Source organism: Xiphias gladius, chromosome 18 (assembly GCF_016859285.1).
Source record: "Xiphias gladius isolate SHS-SW01 ecotype Sanya breed wild chromosome 18, ASM1685928v1, whole genome shotgun sequence".
Lineage (NCBI taxonomy): Eukaryota > Metazoa > Chordata > Actinopteri > Istiophoriformes > Xiphiidae > Xiphias > Xiphias gladius.
In genome coordinates this window covers 23,856,471-23,882,300 of record NC_053417.1, presented here as the reverse complement: position 1 = coordinate 23,882,300, position 25,830 = coordinate 23,856,471, and the positions used below count along the sequence as shown (strand labels likewise).

The 25,830-nt window shown below is 39.2% G+C and overlaps 2 protein-coding genes across 2 annotated transcripts; one reads left to right on the top strand and one right to left on the bottom strand.

The window, feature by feature from the left end:
- Positions 1-1,410: 1,410 nt before the first annotated feature.
- spats2 (spermatogenesis associated serine rich 2) lies at positions 1,411-18,452 on the bottom strand. The gene is made up of 13 exons (XM_040153677.1): positions 18,301-18,452; positions 15,438-15,723; positions 14,301-14,380; positions 13,277-13,385; positions 12,925-12,974; positions 12,426-12,648; positions 10,916-11,095; positions 10,585-10,720; positions 8,637-8,695; positions 5,986-6,095; positions 5,630-5,732; positions 2,479-2,624; positions 1,411-2,347 (listed from the first exon to the last, which is right to left on the bottom strand). Exons 2-13 carry the CDS (start codon positions 15,460-15,462, stop codon positions 2,096-2,098), a joined length of 1,473 nt encoding a protein of 490 aa, XP_040009611.1. The 5' UTR covers positions 15,463-15,723; positions 18,301-18,452; the 3' UTR covers positions 1,411-2,095.
- Positions 18,453-19,952: 1,500 nt separating this feature from the next.
- pym1 (PYM homolog 1, exon junction complex associated factor) lies at positions 19,953-25,225 on the top strand. Its single transcript, XM_040151799.1, has 3 exons — positions 19,953-20,048; positions 22,984-23,077; positions 23,667-25,225. Exons 1-3 carry the CDS (start codon positions 20,018-20,020, stop codon positions 24,181-24,183), a joined length of 642 nt encoding a protein of 213 aa, XP_040007733.1. The 5' UTR covers positions 19,953-20,017; the 3' UTR covers positions 24,184-25,225.
- Positions 25,226-25,830: the final 605 nt, after the last annotated feature.

The following is a 25,830-nucleotide window of genomic DNA, read 5'->3' as shown; positions in this document are numbered from 1 at the left end:
TTCTTCTCAAGTTCTTTTCCTCCAAAAGTCTTGAGGGAAGACAACACATGAAGAAGATGCAGCAATAATGTAACAACCACTTTTGCTTTACAGCCTTGCAGCTCCGCCTAGGTACATAACTACAAGAAAATAAGAGATGAGGAAACGCCAAGGGGTTCCCGTCCCTCAATAAGAGCCCGCTGGAGAAAACGGCTTGAAAAACAGGCAAAAGATCAGCCATGAGGTATTCAACCAGCTTTTTGTTCACAAACTGTGGACACTACGAAGACACTTAACCTCAGCAACAGCCCTGCAGCGTCTACTTGGCAGCCGTGAGAAAGATCTGTGAAGTCAAATACCAAACGTTTGATTGCATTCATCAGCGTGATTCATTTTACTTTCACAGATGGGCTAAAGTGAGTATATCAAAAGGGGAAAAGTTGATCTCTCACGCATATTTATAAACCACACGTCTGCTCTACACGTATCATCTGTTTAGAAAGCTGTCATGATGCAGACATCCATGTTTCTACAAAGGCAAATGTGAAGTCTCTCTGTGACTAAAGGCAAGCAAGTCATCAATATGCCATTCATGTGCATTTAACAACAACAACAACATAAAAAAAAAAAAAAAAGAACAAACTGCACGTGTGGAAGAAAATCCACCTGAATAAATGTCAGGAGCCAACCATGAAACAGCATGTGGACAGTTTCCGGTGTTGTGTGTTTTAACATCATTTAGTATTATTCTACAAAAAGGTAATGAGCCCTCTCTTTGTTGTTAAATAACTGACCGCAAGCCAAGAACAACAGCACACATGATTACCCCGTCGACGGGTGTGGGAGGGCGAAACATCACTGCCTTGGGCAATATCTAAAGGAATAGTTTAACATCTTGGGAAATGATATAATTTGCTTTCTTGCCAAGAGTTAGATGAAAAGACAGATACCACTCTCATGTCTGTCTGGTAAATATAAAACTGGAGCCCGAAGAAAGTTAGCACTGCTCTCTCTGGCACACAACTCCCCGTAAAACCACAACTCGGAGCTTTTTACACTTTTCAAAAATAAACAAGAGAGAAAGTGTTAATTAGTGAGCTTTAGAGGTGCGGGCAGGAAGATTTTGTTACATTAAGCCAAGTTTTTGATCTCTACACTACGCTAAGCTAACCAACCGCTGGCCGTAGTTTCATACTTGGCATGCAGCCGCGAGTGGTGCCGAACTTCTCCAACTCTCGGGCAGACAGCAAAGGAGCGCATTTCGCAAATGTTGCGAACTATTCCTTTGAGAGCAACTTCTGCGTTCCTCTCAAACACATGTAAGTCCTAGCGTTAACAAGTTCCCTACTGTTTGTAGCAGCCATACGAAAAGCTCTGGATAAAAGTTTGATATGTTTCTTTTTTTCTCTCTCTCTCTCTCTCTTTTTTTCCTTTTTTTTTTAAATTAATTTTTTTTTTTTTTTTTTTTTTTTACCTTGCAAGGATTTACGATAGTCTGTAGTGTTGATTGCATTTCTACTCTCCTGATGACAAAAATCCCTGTTCAGGCTAGAACTACTGCACTTTCACTACGTTTTCCGTGGTGAAGGCATTGAAATGGTTCGGGGAGACGAGGAGGAGGAAAAAAAAAAAAACCTCAAAAAAACCGAAACGGATTTGAGGTGCGAATCAGAGAGCTGATATTAAGCCACAACGAAAATAGAAATAGTACTAAGAGTTCAACTTCAATAGTGCACAAATTGTTGCAGATAATCCTGTCCGTCTCTGGCAGACTGCTTAACTGCAAAAATTAACAACAGAGACTAAGAATAGCATAGCAATGAGATCTCTCAAGGGGGGCTAAAGATAGAAGCTGTTACCTTGACCAGGATGGGAGAAATGCAAAAAGGAAGAGCGATTACACTGAACAGTGAGGGCTTTTCAAGTTTGAAGGATGAATGGATTTGATGGAGAGAGGTGACACTACAGCTCAACTGATGGAAGTATGTAAACTTGTATTCTATTCTTCATCGAAAGGAGTTAGTACGGTGGGAGTGTGTGCAGGGTAGGGGGTGGGCACAGGGAGGAGAGTGCAAGGGTTAGTAGACGGGTTTGAGTGAGATGAAGATTTCCAATGTCAAGGGCAGTGCGTCCGCAGAGGCCTTTGGGGAAGCCCGTTGTGAGAGGGTCGGTCCTGGTTGTGGGAGGACGAGGAGGAATGGGGGGGACCTCTCAAGTTGTTGGAGTGCTGTGAAGTGTGACCACCATCGCTCTGGTAGCGGTGGTTGGCCCGACCAGCGTTCCGGTCATGGTAGGACCCGCCGTTATACCGCTGACCACCCAAGTGAAAACCTTGTCCCTGGAAAGTACGCCTGTTGCCTTGGAAAATCTGGGGGGAGAAGGAAAAGTCAGTCAGCATCTAAAGATGAACCACATCTCTGGAGCGCATCAACATCTGCGAGGTGTGAGGCTGCCTCGTGCTCTGAATGTTTGAGAGACGCGACAACTTTTGCCGCCGACCTGTTTGGTTGGTGGGGGGCGGGTTTCACTGGGGGTGCTTTGGGTCTGGGTGGGAGGTGGAGTTTCCAGCAGGCTTGGGCCAGCGACGGAAGAGGACGTCGAGCTACAGCGGGACCGATTTGAGTAACCTGTGCGTGGATGGTAAACTGGAAAAGAAGAAACAAGGTGAATAACTTACTGTTCAACTCGACACTGGTAATATGAAGAAGGATTATTAAATTAGCTCGGGAACTGCACTGCGTCAATCAGTGTTTCAGAGTGACGTCATTGCGAGATGCATGTGCTTGGAGAAAACAAACCAGAATGACTGAAAGCTCAAAGTACACAAATTTATTTACATTTATAAATCACATTTTGTCAGTACTTCTCAGCTGTATATAACAATTATTAGTGTGACCTGGACCCTAGGGATTACTGAACAGGCCTACGTATGAAGTGACAGAGCTCAGTTAAAAAATTACAAAGACAGGCAAGGTTTTCCCAAAGAGACAAAAAATGACCACAAAAAGATGCTCAATGACCAGAGACAACTAGAAAAGGCACTCAGCAGAGCGCAGATCTCCTCCAAGGCCAGTGTCAAAAAACATACACCAGACCTCAAAGGAAGAAATTCAAATTCATAGTAAATCATCCAGATCTGCCCCAAAATTGAATGGGTTCTTCCCTGGTCCATGCCAGATGGATTAGATAGATTGATTAACCAATTAAAAAAATAAATCATCGTCATTAATTTGTTCATTTAAGTTTTTGTTAAAATTGACATTTGTCCACGAGTCAACATGAGTCTCCTGACAAGCTAAAAGCTATGACTACTGTTACAGTCTACGGCCATCTTGAATATGAAAGACTTCTGTAAATTAGATGCAAGACATTTGAATACTGTCTAAGGTCTTTTTTGAGGGAACCGAATTAAGTACACTCTTGAGAAGCTTTTGCGCCATAAGCTGCACGAGTCACAAAAATAATGGGAGGAAAAAAAAATTTAAAAAAAGGCTGAATATCCCGAGGAGGAAACCTACCTGTAAGTATAGAATTAGCTATTGACGAAATGAGGTGGAGGAGATATTAGCACAGGAATGAGTGAGCAGGAAAAGACAGCCCACACCGCTACTGTGTGTTTATGGCCTTTTAATGAATAGTGCAAAAGTTTATCAGCCCCATGATCAGGGCTTTTTATGATCAATTTGAAGGCAGACTGATGGCTTTAAATGGAAAATGCCTCATGTTGTTAAGCTTGTAATAGTTTAGAGAAAACAGAAAAAACATCACAAGCAGCTGATCGCCTGCAGCTGATAAATAATTCTTACTAAATCCTGTATGGATACAGTCTGTTATGAGTGAAGCTTTGTTTGCGTACACTGCAGGCATCTCAATTTTTGGACCAACATAGGTCATCTAGCATAGGGCACATCTAGTGTCTGGTATATTTTAATAGTGAGCAGCAGGATTTTCACACATGTTAAGGTTAGTTTTTTTTTTTTTAAACATGCTATGGTCGCTTGTGTGAGGGGTGGCGGCTCCTGTGCTGCCCGATGATGGTCTGGGACCCACTCACAGTTCATTCATTCCTCACAACCTGCCAGAGCTTAGTTTTGTGTAGTTTTGGTAAGGGTTACTACTGCTGAACGGCTGACGTTTCTCACTCGGATTCATGCGTCATCTCAGGTGTCTAGGGCTGGAAGTGTTGGCATGCAGTAAAAAAAAAAAAAATAGAAATAAAAACTTTTCAAGCAGGTTGCTTCCTGTCTAAATCCTGAATATGCCCATATATAATTTATCATGACATTGTGGCAATGAGTTTTCTAACCCCCTGCTGCAAATGTGCCATGTCTACATTTGGGATGTTGAACGGAGGACATGAAGTATAATCCTGTTTTATGGGAGAGATCCCTGCTTCAGTTCAGAATTACATTCATTCTGAATATGTTTGTACTAATAAGTAGCAATATTGATTACCTGGCCTTCTTTAAAACCACGTAATGACAGTGTATTACTTTAACACACACCAATGAGTTCAATCAATACGGCCACTCACAGATTAAGTGACTAATGTTGATTATCTAGTAACAACGGCGCATGTCGAGGTCTGGGATTTATTAGACACTAAGCGAACAGTCGGTTCTCGTAGTCAACGTGACAGATGGGGGGGGCAGGTGTAAAGACCTGAGCACCTTTGAATCGTTAAAGCCTAGCTACCGACAGTGGTCAAAGGGGGGACAAACCCGGAACTGGCACATTATCGATGCGTAAAGGCCATGACGGCTATCGCATCTGGGCCGAACCAACAGAAGGGCTACTGCGGCACAAGTCGCAGAACGTTTTTATGACGGCTATGGAGGGGAATGTGTCATAACAAAAAGGTCAGGTTGCCTGTGCCATGTGCCTATGCTATGCCTATGTTTGGGCTCATCAGTGTATGATTGTAGCAGCATAATGTTTGCTCATTTTCGTTTCATACATGCAGCCTGAGGACTATCAGCGGGACTGAAACACTGAAATGACGTTAGCTTACTTAAATAAACTCTTGATGCCTCCACAAATGTTCTTATTAATGCACCTTCTAGTCAGTTAATTTCCTCATTTAAGTTAGAAAGAAATTAACGTTAATTAGCATAAGTTATGGTACTTTTCAGTACCAACTATACTGTGTCCATAGCAAAGAGTTTGGAAAACTGTTTACCAGTGAGAGCTTCCAGACAAACCAGCACCAACACATTTGAGAAGGTAACATAATTTTGTTAAAATTAAAAAACACAGAATTTCAGAAGAAAATGGGCATCTTATTGAACAACATTACTTTTGAAATTTTTTTCCAAAACCTTTGTCTTTTCATCTCTTAGTTACAAAAACATAGCACATATCTTAATCTTGTTTTGACACATAATAATTTGCTTATCAGCCACTGTCAGTGTACTTCAGGCCTGCTGACTGTACTGTACTAACTGCTGTAGTTTTGGGCATCTGAGCCATGACATAATGAAGTGGTGAAACGGATCAGCTTGATCTTGTATTTTCTGATTGGTGGCGGCGGTGCGGAGGGTGTTATATATTATTTAGGATTTCTAAAATGGGGAAGGGGGGTGTCATCAGAAATCTCCACTTGTACACCGATAACAAAGGCGATAAAGGGGAGACAAACAGAATTCTGTACCTGATCCAAAGCCCGAGATGCTCGTCTTCAGCGGTTCAAGATCAAATGTAAATCTTACTGCTTTCCCAAGGTCCTCGTCATATTTGCGTTCACTCACAAAGTGCTGAAAAAAAAAGAAGAAGAAGAGAGAAGTGATTATATTAATCACCAGCATTCTGTTTTCTTTTATTTCTGCTTGTGGCTCACCTTGGAAAATACAACTTACGGCAAATAAGCTTTTTAACTTTCTGTAGAATTGTGGCTGAACATTTAAAATCCATTTCAAATTTAGTCAACTCTGACACAAAGTACTGAGTCAGACATTGCGAGACAGGGACAGACAAGGGCAGACTGGAGCAGAGGTATTTTTAAAGTACCTTGATGTCTGCACGCAGTTCAGTCAACTGCTCCTCAGACATGGATGCCGACTGGTCTGTCAGCCGTCTGAGCTCCTCTGCTCTCTTCTGTCGGGCGTCCAAAATCACCACTGAAACACAGATACAAAATGTGATCTTTACAGATATTACGCCGGTTTTAATGTACATGTTTTTTTTTTTTTATTGCTTTCATAGAAAAAACAAACTAAATAAAAAAAAGACCTTCAGCCATTTTGTGCATGGTATCCCTGTTTCACGTTGCGCCACACATTCAGATTCTGTCCAATTAAGAACTAGTTTACATTGTAGTTGAATATCTTAAATATCTGTTATATCAGCAACATGTCTGCCAGCACTAAAACTCACCCTCTCACACTCCCAATTACTACTAATTAGGGCTGCAAATAACAATCATTTTCTTTACCAATTAATTTGCCAAATATTTACTTGATTGATCAATTAATTGTTTGGTCAATGAAATGTCAGAAAATTGTGGAAAAAAATGGAAATCACAACTTCCCAGCGGCTAGGGTGATATCGTCAGATGTCATGTTTTGATATTCAGTTTACAGTGATATATGACAAAGAGAAGCAATTCCTGCAATTTGAGAAGCTGGAACCTGAGTAATTTTAGCATTTGTTCACACTTTTTGCTTGATAAATGACTGAAACAATTAATCATTCATCAAAATAGCTGGAGATTATTTTTCTGTCAATCAGCTAATTGTTTCAGCTTTACCTGTTTCGTCCAACAGTTGGAAACCCACCCAAATGTTAAGTTTATCAGAAATAAAAACAAGCAAATCCTCACACCTGAGAAGCTGGGAGTGGAGAATGTGTGGTATTTTCGCTTTAAAAGTGACTTCACTTTATTAACACAAGTTACTGATTATTATACTTTTAAAATAATAATGATATTTTTTATTAATATTAATAATAATAATAATAATAAAAATAATAATAATAATAATATTAACTATAAGTTTTAATTTATACGTTTTAATTTTTTAAGAATTCAGCTGTGGTATTTTGAAATGAGAAGTACAAAGTACAGCTGACTCAGCATCTACAGGTAAACAAGGGGTCAAAGATAAAGCCATTTTCAAATCAAGATACCATGTAATTGCTTGTGCGGAGACACAGTAACTGACATGAGCGTCTTTATACGCAAAACACATTTTTTTTCCTAACGTATTTTAACGTAAGATCAGTCAAGTGTTTTACTTCAATATCTCAGAATAGTTTTTTGCAAACAGGCCTGAAACCTTCAAACAAAGGAGCATTTAAATTTACATAAAGTATCTATACAGTTAGTTCAAGAGCAGTGTCCCATCGAAACACAGCATGTCTTGTGACTGCATCTCTGCGGCTTCTACTAAGGATGTCTCCGTGTATGACACTGACGGTTTGTGCAAAACAGTGAATCTACAGAGAAGCTTTTGCCTTTTGATCCAAAGGGACTGTCACAAAAAAAAAAACAAGAAAAAAAAAAACATGTTCAGCTGTGTATTTTGTATTAGGTGTGTGGTTTTTTTTTTCTAATCTTGTGGCTGAGCTGTAAATATAAGAAATGTCATCATTAGCCATTGCATAAACAGCTTTTCATGCGTTTGAAAATTTCTAGAAATGGTGTTCAACTGTTTTTAAAAAGACTGATCGTTTAATGTCCACAACCAAGTTTACAGTAGACCTGAAATGCTTAGTCTATCCACCGAAAAATGATTTGCCTATTTTGATAATCCATTGATCGTTTATTGGTTTTGGTTGGTCGGACAACAAAAAAAAAAAAACACTGAAAAAATTAAGTTAGACTTGAAATGAGAAAATGGTTGGCAGGTCAATCGATAATGAAAATAATCAATATTTGCAGCCCTAAGCAGTACAAGCTAGAATACTGGTATTTGGTACCACTGGTACCTACAGTACCCAAGTAAGGATGAATAAGGAGCAATACATCCTGGACTGTACTAAGTAATACAGAGAACATCTTTTTTTGTTTAGCTATACAAATGGCATAAATTAAACCGTGGATTTAGTGCTGTTTATCAGTAACATCTTTTCCTTGGAAACCTGACATTTCTCAGAAACGGAAATGTAATGCAGGAAGAATAGATGAGGGTAAATTTTGAAGAATGCGGAATCTTTTGAGGATATCTGGCTTTTGAATGTTGAAGACGTACTAGAGTTTCTTTGCTTTTCTCTCATTTCCCCCCACACCTTGCACAAAGACAGCATTGAGTCTCCTTTGACACCTGACACTATTCACTTTTTCCAGGCCTGGAACACACAACACTCTACACTGAGAGGAACGCATAAGAGAGAATGGCCTACTTGTGCAACTATGCAGTCTTGCTCTGTCATGTTACATACACACACACACACACACAAACACACACACACACACACACACACACACACACAGAGCGGGTATGCTCTAGGTATAATCAGGACCCTAAGGGCTACGCTGCAGGTTTGAAGAAACTGGGACTTGCTGTTCCAAAGCAATCCCTTTTACTGCATCTCCGGAAGTGATTTAGGTCAGATTCTCCAGGCCCTCGAGTCCGGTGATCATATTATGTGAAGAATACTAGTGGCTCATGGATGGATGTCACAAGCCCGATTAAGGTCCAGTATTAAAATACGGTACTTACTGGCCTCTGCTTTCACTTTATCCATTTCTGACATCAGAGTCACTTCTCTGTCCATTAAACTAGAAGAAGAAAAAAAAAAAGAAGAAAAAGAAAAAGGGTCATTTTACCTTCCTCATTCAGAGATAAGAGGAAATATTGTGCATGCTGACTTTGCACTGAGATTGCAGAGCATTCCAATAACAGACAAAGCGGTGGTTGCGTCATCACTTTGGGATCAGAAATACAGCAGCGTCAGTGAATGACAAGGCAAAAAAGCAAGTACAATACAGTCAGTACAATATTTAAGAAATACATCACGAGAAGAAGCTGTAGGTGTACTGCTGTTCCCCCTTATACCATTATCACATGATGTTGTGTTATTATTGTATTATTGCTATTATTCCACAGTTTAATTTCTAAAATCTATGAGTTGCTGAGACAACTAAGACACAAAAAGCTGAGGGACAAAGTATATTTTAATTTATGCAAAAAAAGAAAAGGGTTCCATTACTTTGTGCGAGTTTCAGATCAAAGTCCACTTAAAAAAAAAAGAAAAAGGCACCCTGCAGAGTTTTTGACGACAAGTAGCGCTATGGAGCAATGTGCGTCCACGTTTTGTTTACACTGTTTATACCCCCTAGGATGCAAATACACACATACAAGCGACATTACACACATGCACACGCACGCACGCACACACACTTCATTCTCAGGTCTCACAAAGACACACACAATGCATCTTGGTGAGGACCAATGAATTCAAACATTTTTTGAATTTAAAACAGAAAACTCAGCGGGGTTCGTTTAAGGCCTCATACTTCAAACGAAGTGCCTGTTAGATCGTATGACAGTGTCTTGAAAAACAGGATTGGGAAGTTTCTTTTTTTTCCCCCTTTTCTTTTTTTAACTTTTGTTATTTTAAAACCAAAAACAATTTGGTAGCCATGGTCACTTGACGCAGCAGTCGACCAGGTGTGCAGAGGTGAGAAAGTTCAAAGTTTTTTACGTCTCCCTCTGGCTCTTTTTTTTTCTCTCCAAACAAATGCAACACCTTGAATGCCTTCCAGGAGAGACTGGCCAAAAATGGGCGCCGTTCCCCATTTTCTCCCTATTTTATTTGTGATTTACTACACAACATACAAAGACACAGAATTTTACAAGGTATCAGGGAGGTAAGTGAGATGCAGTCAGGGGGAGACTATGACGGCAGGCTTTCGCCCGGCCTTCGAGTTCGGCATTAGGAACAGATATAAAACATGGACGTCTTAAGACAAACAATAAACACTTATGCCTTTAGATGGCTGGATGACACATTGTTCAACCTAGCTTAAACATACTGAGCTCCTTAAAGTCAAGATTTCTCTCTGCCTTGCAGCATTATAAAGCCTCTGTGGCAGATTGAGGGGGATTCAGATACTGATATTATCTATTTTTTCCCCAAAAGAAAATCCAGATATGCTGGATAAGTCTGTGTACCCGAGCTGGTGGCTGTTTGTATGTTACAGCTAGTATGCTGCGTTGCACAAGGTCTTCTTCCATTTATCTTTCGAAAAAGCTGGGAAGTAAGACCTGCCGGGTATTTCTTACCATTTTCTGTGACAAGTACTCTTGTGCTGGGTGCTAATATCACCACAGCTATGCTAGTCTTAGCCACAGAAGTGCTCTAAGAGTATTAATGCCCGCAGGAGCTGAACCTGGATTTCTAAAATTTATCTGCTAGTAGTATCGAGTAAGATTACGTAGACAGACCCTGTTCCTTCTGCTGTTGTAGCTCGAAAGTATTAGAAAAGTGTACACGGACAGTATTTCTTGTTACTTTACTTATTTATTTTTTGTATTATTTGGTCTTTGGTTTGGTCTCTTGGGACAGTTTCTGTGGGGAAAATGCCTAAAAGATGTCTCAGATGTTTTATCCCAAGATTCGGCTGCAGCCATGACCAGAGTCAGATTTGAAAAGAAATTTACGTACCAGCTCTGGAGTTCGGCAAACGTCTGCTTCATCCTCTTGATTGAGGAGTCCATCTCCTCCTTGACCACCATCCTGTAGCGAGTGAGTGAGGCGGTGCATCTCTGCAGGTCCTTCACAGAGCGGTCAATGTTGGAAGCTGAGGGGTAGACATTAAAAAACACTTAGACATGTTGAAAAAAAAGAAAAGAAAAAAAAAAAGCTACAACACGTTTTGTCCCTGGTTAGATTTTATCTGTGCCACCTCACAGTGCATTATCAGTTATTGCATTCTTACTGCACACTAAATTCAAGGCAAGATGATTTTGGGAGATCAGAGTTGAAGGTGTCTAACCCATCTTCTTGACTGCTGGTGAACCTTGCTCATCAATGGTGGGTGCTAATGAGGAAGTGGGGGGATGTGAATTTGAGCCTGGCCTGCGTCGGGTCTTGTAGCCTCTGGGACCCTGGTGATTCCTCCCTCCTTGCTGAGAGGCGGGACTTGGAGCGCTACCTTGACTTTCTGCTTCTGCACCTGTGGGAAGACAGAATACTTAAAAAATAAAATAAGCATTTTCAAAACAAAATTAGGGTTGAGCCTGAATAGTTGACAAAACGGTCAATTTTCCTTTTTTTTTTACCCCCTAAGATTCATATTCTAACATCACATTTGTAAAAGTGTGAAAATTTTCTTTTCTTTTAATTTCATATTAAGGTATCCAGTTACTCTTTGGCATATAGATCCAAAAAGAAAGAGGAAAAAAACATTTTAACTGAATTTTGTATATGGCCCCTAATGCAAGCCATTAAAACAACTTTTTAGATGAGAAAGGACGAGAAAATGATAGAGTTTGATATGGACATTAACTATAAAAATAAAATTTAACATGTTTGGCAAATAAACAGTAAATTACAGAACAATATATCTTGTGACACAAAGTAACAACACCAAAAAGGCTATTGGGCCTCGTTGAAGAAAAGTTTGATATTTTTATCCTAATTTTTTCACACTTTTTTCTGTGAAGCATGCTTATACAGGTTTTCCCAGTCAGATTCACCCAACTCTATTAACTGCACTAACTTGTCTAGGGCTGCAACTAATGATTATTTGCATTATCGATTAATCTGCCCACTGTCTTCTCTATTAATCATTTTGTCTGTGCATTTGTGGGTAACTTTCATTCACAAAAATGTTATCAATAGAGTAAAAACAAAAAAGTTCCAACAGCGCAGTGCTCTAAGTCCTGTCGATGGAAATCAGAAGACGAAAACTGTAGTTGCATTAAGGGACGTAAAACAACTTAAATATTTACAGCCGTAAATTTCCTGTCTTTCGAGCAGCCCCGTACTGTGACAACAATAGAGAAGGAATGGTTTGACATGAAATTAGATGTTTAAAAAACGTTTTCAAAAAGCAAAGCGGCCCATGAAGGGAGGTGGTCAAGGAAACGTGACAGATATTTGTTGAATGCAACAAGTTCTCTTAAAACACTCGTACCTGAAACTTAAGTACTCTTTAGTACTATAATCTGTTCGTACCAGTGGTTCTTGCATGAGGCGTATTTTCACAGAATTCAAAAATAGTTTCAGTAGACTACTGAGAAGAAAGTGATCAGCATTGTGCTCTGTAAGTTTCTGTTTCCAAATTACAGCCAAATATCCCTACTAGTCCAGGAATTATTTATTTATTTATTTATTTTTAAAAAATGGTGATAAGAACATATGCGCTCAGTGAAGTAGGTAATCTTAACCCTTAGCACGGCATTTTAGAAACAAACAAAAAACTGGTCCTTCCCAAAATCCCTCAACCCTTGCCTCTTTTGCCTTTATCATTCATAACATTTTGGCTGAAGAGCTGTTATTACCGGTGGTTTCGGATGTAGCAGGTTCAGAGTCCAGCTCGGCTGCATCCAGGGAGGCAGAGTCCAACTGTTCACTAAGAGAATCAAGTGACTCTCCATCCATTACAGATCCGTTGGCATGAAAGCCATTCATCTCATCCTTGCCCTCCTCAGGCGATGTGGCCTCAGGTGGAGCAGGCTCTGCTGAGGCCTCTGGCTGAGGCTTGGGCTTCTTTTTCTTCTTGGGCTGGACATGGGAATATCAGTGTCATACTCCTTTGTTCAAATTCTTTTTTTCATCATTATCTCTTTCCTAATGAGTGCAGTGACTTGGGTTGGGCTCAGATTAAGATGACATTTGTGCCAAAACCTTGTTCACTATTCAAAACTGCCTTGTAACATAGTTTACAATTAATCAATGGCACAAACATCCAGTTTTAACAAGTACAGCAATTAGTCTCGGTGACACAAACATGCTGACTCAACAGAGAAACATTAAAGATGCAGGCTCTCCGGTCCCCACCTTCTTTTTGCCGGTGACATTCCACTCCTTCAGGATCTCGACTGCACTGCCTAAGGCATAAAGCAAACAACGATGACGAAGGTACAGAGTGACATATGACAGACGTAAAACCTTGTGATACCCATCTCAATATCTGAATGCCCTGAGGTGGTGGTTTGACACCTACATGAGGAAGAAAGCAGTCTGACGTACGGTGACAGCTTTTCTTGTTCTATAATTAAACCTGCAAAACTGGAGGCATGCATTTGACATTCAACTTCTGAATGCCAGGCATGGAATTGTATAATATTAGCATAAGCTTTGAGGGTCAATTATTTCCAAGTCTTGAGGTCAAACACTGACGTCAACATACCTTCTAGGAAAGCTTGAACGGCCTTGTCAACAGAGTTCTCAAAATGCTGCAACACCAGCACAATCTCGTTGTTGCTTTTGTTGGGGACAACTGCCCTGACAGCACTGATCTGTAAAAGAAAAAAAACAAAAACAAAGTGTGACATGATCAATAATGTATTCTTGGTCTTATTCATGCACTACAAATGTGATACACAAATATTTCAAGAACCTCTTTTATTTTTTGAAAACAAATAAAAAACACATACAGGCAGTTCAGGTGCAAATATTGAAAATTAAAAAAAAAAAAAAAAACAGATTTAACAGCAGAGGTAATATGTTATTATATCTTGAACTGCTATACATAACTCACATCCTTATTTTTGATTATCAACAACTGACTTTTAGCAGTTTTGGCACTATTTCTTTGCCACTTATTGTCAATGTAAAGCACGAAAAAAACCCACGTTATGAAAACATTACGGCACCACAGTACAGCTGCGGTGTCCCATTTTCCTTAATTTGTTACATTATAGATTAATAGCTTTAAAGAGGATGTGACCTCCTGTCATGAGACTAAGCCACAAAGCCACAAGCAAAGTAATTTTTTTCAAGGGATTTCAAGTTATCTAAAGGTGCTGAGCTATTGAACATGTCAATAACATTTAGAGACACTGATGAATTAACTCCCATTAAGACAGGAATAATCTGAGGATCAACACTAGCTCTAAACCTTGCCTTCTTCCTTTAGCAATACTATAACTGTTGCTCATACTCTGACAGCTTCCCCTCTCGTGTTTATTGTTAAAACCAGCTCACTGGGAAACTGTTGAGCAGAGCCCACAACTAATATTACTGGATGTCAAAGACAGTGAAAATCAAATTTGGTGGGGGTTTTCTTCCTCCCAAATTTAACCCTTCACTTAAAAAACAAAACAAAACAAAACAAAACAAAACAAAACAAAACAAAACAAAACAAAACAAAACAAAAAAAACCCCTGCAGGCTTTTTGTGCCATTCATGTGCGGTGTGTGGATACTTCTTACCTTTTCTTTCATCCTCTCAGCTGTTCCTCCCTGGGACATTACCATTTTTGAGCGAGTGTCAAACACAACCCCAGACGTATCTGGAAAAATATAACAAATACTAATCTCCATTTTCTGTTCAGGCCTTGAGTCTAATTTGTAAACCACTGTAGAACATCATTTGCAAAACAAAAAAAAACAAAAATCTTCACAGAGAATTCCTGCAAAGCGTTCTCGGCTACGTTTGTGAATCCCTTATCATATTGTACTGGCAGATTTGTGCTTGTTAAGCCATTTGTCTTCATCTCAAATACAAAGACGCACAAACAGCCAGGTTTATCTACAGAACAAATTAAAGAAAGCTATTAACTCTCTTTAATAAGGTGAAAACAGATTTGATTTGTTTTCTGTAGGCATAACTTGTCTAAAACAATACGCAATGAGGAAATGAAGACAGCAACATCACTGCACACTGCAGTGTGGAGGTGGAAGGACGTGTTTTTTTTTTAGGAATTTAAGCACAGCAACTTCAGCTAGCAGCAGAAGCAGCAAGCACTTGTGAAAATACAAAAACAAAAACTCATCACATCTGTGACTGAACAGTCTGGAATTTGCGTCTGATTTAAATGACTTATAACCACTGAAGGCCTCCAAAGAGACATTCTTGCAAGAGGAACAACCTCAGGGTTCCTTCAATTATGGGCAGAATAAAAACTGGGCCATTGAAGAAACAGCTGAGTAAGAAGAGTTAGGGTAAAGTCCAAAGTTAATCTATGGCCATTTATAGCCAAGACAGGAAAAAAAAACTGCTGGACCCTTGTAAAAGTTGTTTTTCTTGTGCATGAAATGTCACTGTAAATGTCCACAGCATTTCCCTTTTGTGCCTATTCAAATTCTGTGTAAAATTTATTGCTGTCTGTTATGCCACAGTCATAATTTTGGGACTACTCCTTTAGATTGCCTGTGAGAACAACTATGCACGCATTTACCGGCAAAATAAATTGTAAGTTGAACCTTCTTCAACTAAATGCTCCATACATTAAAAAAAACCAAGGACATATTCTGAGTTTGCCTTTGTACAAATAATGCATACAGAACATTAAATTGAGATTTTCATTTAGCTTTTCATTTTAAGAATTTTTTAAATCAAATACATACCTTTTTGGCTGTTTTTCTTTGCCATGTTGTCACACAGACGTACTGGATAAAATGCTTGGTTTTATACTTCCTCGAGCCTGTAAAGTAACCCTTCAAATACGTTTAAGCTGGTGTTCAAATAAGGGCTCCAAGTTTAAGTAACTTTCACTGAGTTTTTCTTCTTAGAGATGCCAAACGAGGCTTACAACTTGCCGGAGGGCTGGAAGAACAAGGTTCAGATCAGTCCTCTACCGTTTAGGCAAAGATTCAGATTTTCCTCTTGTTTCTTCACCAAGCCGACCCAAATCTGTGGGGAAAATGGAAGGAGGGGGAAAGAAAAAAATAGAACAAAACAAATAAAAAGTCAGCTGGGCTATAAGAACTAGTAATCAAAAATAGTTTTATGCCAGTTTTTCAAGCGCTGAGAGATAATTTACATCTGAAAGTAACTGTAGCTATGTTTTAGGGAGCAAAAATGCACAGATACCAAACCACTACCACTTTCGTAAGATCCGAAAATGCGAATGCAAATCATAAGAAATCCATTTCCTCCGGCTATGAAAGGTGAATGAAAAACAGATTTCAATAAATTGTCTGTCTGGCAGAGCATTCTCGAAAAAATCTGCAGTTAATATTGTCTTTGGCTGAAGCACAGAATTTAGTTTGGGGGAAAAAAGATAGTAGGGCTACAGAGCAACACGTCTTTGAAGGGTATTTCCTTTTTCTCAACTCTCTGCAGGTGTGGTAGGGGATAATGTAAGGAGGACAGTCTGGGCCCTTTGAATGATGACTGTTAAAGTATTTGACACGTTGACAATTTTTTTTTTAATAGGCATCATCAAAAACTACCTCAAATATTTTGTATTTTCCTACAGTGAAACTGATGGCACAGATGCTTGCATAATTATATTAGCATTATATCTGAAATGAGGATTTTCGACCGTGTGATTCTGGACGCCGTTTTACCTCGCCATGTGGTTTTATTTTTTTCCACAATTCAATTTTGATTCTGTAAAATAAACATTACATAGAGCGGCTACTGAGGAATCTGACCAACCTGACAGTCACACTAACAATCCAGAAAGGAGTAGTTTTTCTTTTGGCAAATGCCTCACCCCAAAATACACCAGAAAAATCTGGTCATTCCTTATTCATTCTCTGTTCTCAAATAAAGCCTTCAATTTTATTTATTTATTTTTATTATACAATCAGTAATATTTTTTGTCCCGTAATTCTTAAATGAAAAGAAACACCACAATGAAAAAAGGAATTTTGCTATTTTTATGCTTTGTGGAGGGAAAGGAACGTCTGGACATCTCTAAAACAATCCTGGTTTGGCTTGGAAATAATGCCATCACCATGCAGAGTAATCAATACCTAACCGATACGTCAGAGTCTCTTGCTGACTGCTGCCATATCTGAGTCTGGTTTAACTATGCCCCCCCCCGGCTTTAAAAATGCTAAAAATCAGACGGTCAGTAATCTGGAAACAGTTTTATGGGGCAGCTGTTTCCCTGTCATAGGGTTTCGTTTTCTGACACTGGTTCTCTAGAAAGGGAAACTTAAAAGCTGTACCAACCCACACCCCGCTGATTAGGACTTAGCATGTCACAGTCCTGGCTCCAACACACCTTTACAGACGTCAGACCACATAAACGCAGCCAACAAGTGACACTGCAGCAGCCAGTCATGCAAACACCAGGATGCATTATGTTTATCAAGAGGGATGGTGTGCTCGAGTCTTCAAGAGAGCGAGGTGCACTTGTGTTGGGCGACGCAACTGAGGATAAGTGCTAACTCGGCACTCAAATAAACGTGTTTACGAGTGAGGTAGTTGACCAGTTTAAAACAAGGACGACATGAGTGACACATCCAAGTGGAAAACTAGAGGGGCTTCTGTCACACTAACAAGCCACCTACAGTCAAACTCACAACAAGGTTTTCATTGAGGTCCAATTTAACTGGAAATATTTTCATCACCACTGCCAAATAACTTAATCTCCCGACAGAGAAACCAGTTGTCTCTGCGCTCGTAGTCAGTTAAACATGGTGCATATCTTAATCCAGGTTAAAATAATAAATTTTGTTATTTAAAAACGGGTAATGTCAAGTTGTAGAGAGATAATCCGGTGGAGATCCCTGTCATCACTTGCCGCAGCGTAGCTAGCATCTTAGGTAACAGTAAACCTTTTCAACGCCCGTGTAACTTGGATTTCTGCAGAAGTCAAATCGGCCTCCGGATTTTACCGCAAGACAGCCGTAAGATATATTTATGCAAACAGACAGGGCTTCCTAAAATCTCAGAAAAATTATAGCCTTAGCTTTTTTTGCGCCCTTAAATAGCCAACTTCGTATTAATGTTAGCTAACTAACCCGGCGTGAATTAGATTTCTCCTCACACATACGTGTTTCGAAATGTCAGATTTTCTAACCCCAATATATTCTACTTAAATTTTACTTGCACAATTGGGTCTCTCCTTCATTTCAGATTGGCTCATTTCACATTTTTGGCTCAAGTCCGGAGGTTACGTTAACGTTAGCTTGCTAACATTACCTAACGTTAAATGATTAGCCTTGCACAGCTCTGCCCTGCTGACCGCAATAATTTGCCCCCAACGTTAAAATATCAAAGCAACAGTGACGCGGACTTAATGCAGCATAAAGTAGAAACGTATTTTTTAAAAATTTTGTAGACTGAGCTTTGAATTGAGCCTTAGCTAGCGCGCAGCTAGCAGACTGCTTCTCTTTTATTATTCAATGATCTCTTGTAAGGCTAACCATCACTTAGCTCCTCAATTAAACAAATAAAATACTATTAAAGCATTACTTTCAAAATCGGTGATTAGTTGGCTGCTTTAGTAGTCAAACTGGATTAAATACGTACTTGGTGTTGGCAGGAAAACTGAGAAGTAGATTCTGGAAACGGGTTAACGCAGCTCCCACCGCCAGCCGTCTTTAATGCCAAGTAGTCTGCTCTGGGCAATATTTTCCTCCACCAGACTCCTTCGGGGTTGCCAGGTTTGAGTCAAAGGACCTCCCTTTTAACACGCTTCAAGCACTTCTCAATACTGAGTTGACGTCTTCAAAAAAAAAAAAAACTCTTCACGTCAGCACAGCAGCAGCCAGTGTAAACTTAACACACTGTCCAGTCGAGAAGACTGTAGTGTCTCAGTGTCTGTGATATGATTATTGTAAACTGATCTTGCTGGAATTTACTATTCTGAAGAAGAGACTATGAGTTTGTCCTCATTACAGTTTGGTATAATAGGCCGGTGGGCTGAGGAGTCCTTAAGAAGATTGTGTGATGTCTCTCATGTGTGATGTCTGTCTCATGGACCCAGAATATGTACACTTATTTGAGTCAATGGAAACTGACAACTGTAAATTAGACTGCAGTTTGCTACATTAAGCTACACCTAAAAAGAAATGGAAAAAAAATAAAATAAAAATGGCATGAACTCCTAAAACCATTAAGCACCTATTTTCATTCCTTGAGTACCTCCTTGAAAACGTGTGCAATGTGAGGAAAGGGGGCAGGGGGAGAAGTACCTACATAGTTTTTTTTATTTTTCCTTCATTCTCACATTTGCTTGGTGACACGTCACACACACACACACAAATATTTATGCAACATAATATGCTTTCATACAGACATGCAAACAAATACAAATGTGGTCCTGCCTTGAACATACACACTTCCACTTACTACTTCCATTGTTTTTGGTCTGTACCATCTGTTGAGTTTATCTTTAGTGTCAGCTCATGTACTGTTCACATTAGTATTTTACTTTGCAGTGAAGAAAGGTCAGTGTTCTTCTTTCAAACCATTGCTAATATCTGCAATCAACAGTGACACTTTTAAGTGCATTTTTTTTGTGGTAAATAAAGAAGAACTGTGTGCAGTTCTGCCTCCATAAAGTAAGAAAATGCAATTCTGCACACATTTACAGTTATATTTGATTATTATCTTTACTAGTTTTTTTTGCATGAGCTTCCCTCCTTTTAAATATTATCTTTATATATTGGTTCAAACTCTGGATACTGTCACAGTGTGTCTCACAAAATAAAAAAGGTGCTGCAGAAAGTCTAAAAGTCAAAAACAAAAGCACCACACACAAAAGCGCAAAGACAATTATTGATACAATATAGACGTGTCAATAATAAAGTAAAATATTGGTAAATGGAGTTATTTTATAGTGTGGTATTGCTACTTTTGCTTGAGTAAATTATCTGATACCTGTTCCAGCGATGCATCAAGTGTTTAAAAAAGAGGCTAAACATACAAACCTGGCAATCTGTGCTCCACGTCGTCATTTCCGAAGTCGAAAAGTAGGGTTCGCTCGATGTGTTACCCCGTACCGACCGATTACACGCACAGTTTAGCGATCGTTGTTTGACATACAAGGGGCGCAGTCTTCAGTCTAACAGACGCACCTAGATGCTGTCATGACAGCTCTCATCTGGAGGGAAGAAGCATATTTGAAGGAAATGTTGAAAAAGCTGTAGTTTTTCTACTTTGTGGGGTGTAAGTGAGCGGGCGGACGTTTGAGGACGCCGTTACCCGTCCGACCGAGGGGAGCGGAGCCGCACGTTTTACCAAAATGGCAACCCCGTATGTGACAGATGAATCTGGTAAGGCTGCTGCATGTGCCAGACCTTTGTCTAACTGAAACAAAAAACCCTCTTCATTAAACATAAAAACTACAGTCGAGGCCGAGTCTGTCTTTTCCATTTGATTGTCAACATTAATAACATGTGTAACGACGATGATTTGCAGCGAACAGATGCTAATCTCAGCCGAAATGGCTAACGTTTTACTATCCATTATAGCTTAGCATGTAGCTATCGCACGTCCTTAGTTATCAGTGTGGAAATAGTGTATTATATATATTTACATATATATATATCTATACTGCTGCCAGGAAGACATTTATTTTATTAGTTGTGCAACTTTATGGTTAGCCGATTTTTACTTGGGCACATTACTTTTATGTGTATTGACAAGACAGTTGCCACATTAGCCAGCAGCTAACGTTAATTAGATTCTTCTACTGTAACTGAGTTCATTTTAGCAAAGTATTCAGACAAAAACAATCACTAAGATGTTTTATTCACAGATCCATGTAATTTATTTTGTATTAACAAATGTTTGTGTGTGCAAAAGTGGTGTTTTCGTGTAACTTTTAGGGTTATTTGGTCTCTAAAAAAAGAAAAAAAAAACATTTACATTAGCTGGTAAAGTTGTTTATTACAAGTTAAGAAAATGGTTAGCTACAGTTTACAAAGTAAGACCAGGAAAAGACAAGTAGGAGTGGTTGATGTGGATTAAATCATGTATCACATTTTCACATCATAATATCAATATGCATCATAATACAGATAACACTGCAAAATCAGTAGAGAAAGTGTTTATGAATAAAATACCCAGACATGAATGTATTTTATGGCTAATCCTGCAAATTAAATGCATGGCAAATCAAGGTACAGCTCTGTGCAAAAGTTTAAGGTGCTAAAATTAAGTTGAGGATGCCGTCAAAAAATAATGCCAGTAAACAGAAAAAATCGATCACCCTTCGCCTTTAAAACAGCACCAGTTCTCCTCGGTTGACTTGCACACAGTTTTTCGAGTTACTTTGCAGGTAAGTTATTTGAAGCATCTTGGAGAACTTGCCTGAGTTGTTCTGTGGATTTAGGCTCTCTCGGTGTCTTGGGCCTCTTCATGTGATCCCAGACTGACTCGATCAACATGAACATGATTTTGAGCTAAGGGCTCTGTGGGGGGCCAAACCATCTGTTGCAGGACTCTTTGTTCTTCTTGTCACTGAAGATAGGTCTCTGTGACTCTGGCTGGATGTTTGGGGTCATTGTCATGCAGCAGAACGAATTTGGGACCAATCAGATGCGTCTCTGATGGTACTGCATGATGGATAAGAATCTAAACATCTAAAGTGCCTAAAACATTTGCACAGTACTGTGCTTCATCACACTGATGCAAAAAGTATATAAAATGGATTATTATCTTAAAGCAGTCCTGCTTATTAGTTCTCAATATTACCTAAAATGGTCCAGTATAGTTGTCCCCAACCTTTTAGCCTTAAGACCTCTTAAACTGAGGCAGCATTTCTGGTCATAACGTCAGTGGTGACTAGTTCCATGTAAGAGTGATTTTCTCCTCTATGTGTGTTTTGATTTGGATACTCTTCAAAACTACCAGGGATGTCACAAGAAAGAACGAAAGGAAGGAAATGTCTAAAACATAATTTGTGTAACTTTCCTAACTTTTCAATCATCTCATGATCCCTTAGGTTTGTATTGAGACCCCTTGGACCAGGCCCCCACGTTGGGATCCACTTGTATTATATACCAAGAGATATTGAGGGTGTAGTTGTTGCATGCATAAACAGTATGACAATAGACAGTTGGTGGTTTGCAAAACTTATAGCAGCCCCTTCAAGACTGCACTACAACACCTTGCTGTCTTTATTGTTTCAGTGTGTAATAAAAGTGGAAGAAGCCAACATTATGTTACTTATTAAATCTAAGAAAAGTCTGGTTCAGAAGTGCTGCAGTAAATACACATATTATTGTACACTATTCTACACTTAAAATATATATATATCAAATAATATCCTACAATCCTACATATAAAATATTTCTATTGACAGGACATATTAATGTACCTCAACATCATCATGTCGGCCCAGTGTCCACTGTTGACTCATGTATTTTAATTTTTTTAAATTTAGTTTTGGTCCATATGCAGAACTATTCAAAACTGTCACACAAGAGAGTGTTAGTTTCAGGTTGACCCTAAATTTCCTGTCCTGCTGCAATAACGTTCAGTAAGGTCATCTCCCAGAGAGCAATTGCATTCCAGCCATTAAGTGCAATTTCAGCTGATATTTAGCAACACAGCTTTATGGTAATTTGGAGTTTAAAAATGTTTTAAATGGCTCTGGTATTTAGAAATGCACTGCATTATATTGATGTGGTAAGACTCACAATTTATAAAAAATTACCTTAATGGGGCCACAGAGCTGCAAAGCTTTTACTTTATCCAGTTGTTTAATTTATTTATTGATTGATATGATTGGGAACAATACACATTAATAAGTGCAAATGGCCAGAGTCCACTAAAAAGGCCATTTTTAATCTGTATTCTTTGGATAGACATTACGTTGTTACCCTAAAAAATAATATAGAAATATAAATTATCAGAATCAATTATTAAAGTTATTATTATTATTAAAAGTAAATATTGAAAGAAGTTTATAACCATGCAGAGCAACAATAAAAGGAGTGGAGAATATTAATGCTAGTAAAAAAGAAAGTATCGTAACAGGCGATGTTGCTCAGAGTGCAAGTCTCGTATTTAAATACATTAAAAATATTGCCTCCGTTTGACAGTCCTCCAAAGGGATCTAGTGAGCACTGAGCTATTTACTGCATCTTGATAACAGCCAAATCCAGCCCACAGTTGACAAAAGGCATTGACATTTCTTAATATTTTCAGGTTTATTCATGCAGATATGTCGGTATTCCTTAAATTGTTGTACCTGCTCTTCAGGGAAATATATTGCTGCTACTCAGCGACCTGATGGAACATGGAGGAAGCCGAGGCGGGTGAAGGATGGCTATGTCCCCCAGGAGGAAGTCCCAGTGTAAGTGCACTACCTCTTTCCCTACACCATAAATCATAATCTTCTTGTGAAATCAGTAGAGCTGCATTGATTAGACGAGTAAGTGATTTGTCGATTGATAGAAAATTAATAGGCAACTATTTTGATTATCAAATCATCTTTTTAGTAATTTTTTAGGGGAAAATGCAAACTTTTTGCTGATTCCAGCTTCTCAAATGTAGGAATTTGATGCTTTTCTTCATCATATACAATATAATAGTAAACTGAATATCTTTGGGATTTGGACTGAGGGTCGAACAAAAGATGACATTTGAAGATGCCTCCTTGGGCTTTGGAAGGTTATAACAAGAACTTTTGGTTATTTTTGACATTTTATGGATTAAATGATTAATCAGTTAATGGAAGACATACTGTAACAAGCAGATTAATCGATAATGAAGATAATAGATAGCTGCAGCCCTGAAAAACAGTAAGGGATTGCAACAAGTAGGTATCTCTGAACGATCAGAATTGTCCAATATTCTTTAGAAATGACTAATATGCTTTGAGTACACATGAACATTTATGATTTTTATCCTCTCACTTAACTTTCTCTTTCTTGCTGTCTTAGCTATGAAAACAAGTATGTCAAGTTTTTCAAGAGCAAACCAGACCTGCCACCTGGCCTGAACCCGTCTGAGGCAGCTCCACCAAAGCAGCAGCAGCAGCAGCAGCAAAAGATCCCTGGTTGTGCAGACAGTGAGGCAGCCGGTCTCTCAAAGTCGGCCAAACGCAACATGAAGCGTAAAGAAAAACGAAAACAGCAGCAGCACCAGGGCCAGGATGGAGATGCGGATGTGGAAGAGGTGAGCGACGCCGTCGAGAATGTGTCCATTTCAGAGGGCGGTGAGTCTTCAAACAAGATGGCAGCGCCAGCTTCTGTGTCACCTCCCGATGACTCATCAGGAGCGGCAGCCGAAAAGGCCAAGAAGATCAAAAACCTGAAAAAGAAGCTGCGACAAGTTGAGGAATTGCAGCAGAAAGTGGACTCAGGGGAAATAAAACAACCGACAAAGGATCAGTTGGAAAAGCTGGGTCGGGCAAAGGCCTTGCAAGATGAGTTACGGCAGCTCGAGTGTGATTCTTGAAGCAATAAAGGACAGCAGAAGAGTCAGACAGACTGAACATACAAATTACACACTGAAAGACAGGGAAGGGACCTTTGCAGCTTTGTGATCATAGCTTCCATTAAACATATTCTACCTATTTGATATTCATCATGGACTTTGGAAGTGAACACAGTCTCAGCGCCGTTCAAGCAGAGAACGACAGGATGTCTACGTTGCAGGCGCCACATCTTCTCAGAACTGACAAGCCTGTTGTCTAGAATTCAAACCTCTCAATAACATTATGACTCCTGCTCATATACTTGTATTGGCTCGGCCATTCATTTATAAATATCTCTAAGGACCTCATTGTGAGTTGTCTTGTGCACGTCTGTCGTTTCCATTTTCTACCTTTCATAGCATCAGTATCACTTATATATAAAATGAAAGAAAAAAAAAATTCTGTTGAAGAAAATATAGTTTGTTGACCTTTCTGCTTGAACATTTTTGTCAATGATTGGATGGCCTCCTGTAGTCACACTAATGTTGAGTCTATACAGTCATTACATGAATTAAAGCTCCATGCTGGATGAAATGTTTATCTCATATTGCTTTTTAGTTGTAGATGATTAACTGGGGAGTTATTTTGGAAGGCAGGATGTAAATTTGTAGAAAAAAAACAACTGTATTTGGGTGTCATTGGGGTATCTTGGAAACAAGTTACGCACTTAAAGGATGAGGCTGGTGATGTTGCATTTTTGACTTGTCGTCAACAAATCCCATAAAAAGTTCAAGACCAGCAATGAATTTATCCTACCAACAAGTATTGTCTGTGCAGCCAAAGCCTGATATAGCTTGTGCCTCTGCGCCTTAGAGCTCCATTGTTTTCCAAAAATGATTAAAAACACATCAATGACCCACGCTGTTGCCCCGAATGACATGTTCCTTCTGTTATAATGAACAAGGGCACTGTAGTTACTCTGAGGTGATTCCCACATACACCGTCCTGCTTCTTTAAATACTCACTGTAAACCCTAATGTGTGTTGATCCACAGCTGAGAGTTGCCCAAATGCGCATGCATTCAGTCCAACAAATGCACTATTTGCTCTTGTTTGAGTAGAGTTTGCTAAAAACTACAGTGCCCAGCTGAAATGACTGATCCTTTTCAAAAAATTGAAACCATACATTTGTGACCTGTTTGTTAGAGATTTGCTGTATGTCTTCAGTAGAAACCAACAGACAATAAGATGTATGGGCAGCTTTTAGAGTAAAGGCAGTTTCGTGCCCTGAGTTGACCCTGTCAGGCACCACGGAACGGAAGGGGAAACTCCGGCGTATTAGTTTTGCATTTTCATAAAGTCACAAAAGACGGATCAAAAATAGAATAGTTGAAATGGAAGCAGTGGAGCCTGAGATATCCTGATTTTTTTTTTTTTTTAGTCCCACGTAGGGGTGATGCCCCCAAACCACTGGATCCTACGTTTACCATAAAGCAATTCAGGAGTAACTTTGGCTAGACCCTCCCTGCCTGGTAAATGCCCGTGTCTTTTAAACTCTACACTCTGTAACAAAAGCTTTGGCTAGAAAGTTGGTGGAGTTTCCCTTGGAGTTAAATTCTGTGTGCTGATTCGATACACATATATTAATTGTATGCAATATATACTTGCCATTATAGTATGCTATATAAA

Bases quoted from the DNA above. Each gene is read 5' to 3' on its own strand.
- spats2 (XM_040153677.1), bottom strand. From the start codon at position 15,462: ATGGCAAAGAAAAACAGCCAAAAAG. The intron at 12,649-12,924 runs GTGGGGACCGGA...TCCCATGTCCAG, and splicing joins ATGTCACCGGCAAAAAGAAG to CCCAAGAAGAAAAAGAAGCC. The intron at 2,348-2,478 runs GTCGGCGGCAAA...TTCTCCCCCCAG, and splicing joins GCCCCCCACCAACCAAACAG to ATTTTCCAAGGCAACAGGCG.
- pym1 (XM_040151799.1), top strand. From the start codon at position 20,018: ATGGCAACCCCGTATGTGACAGATGAATCTG. The intron at 20,049-22,983 runs GTAAGGCTGCTG...CCTGCTCTTCAG, and splicing joins GTATGTGACAGATGAATCTG to GGAAATATATTGCTGCTACT. The intron at 23,078-23,666 runs GTAAGTGCACTA...TTGCTGTCTTAG, and splicing joins CCCCAGGAGGAAGTCCCAGT to CTATGAAAACAAGTATGTCA.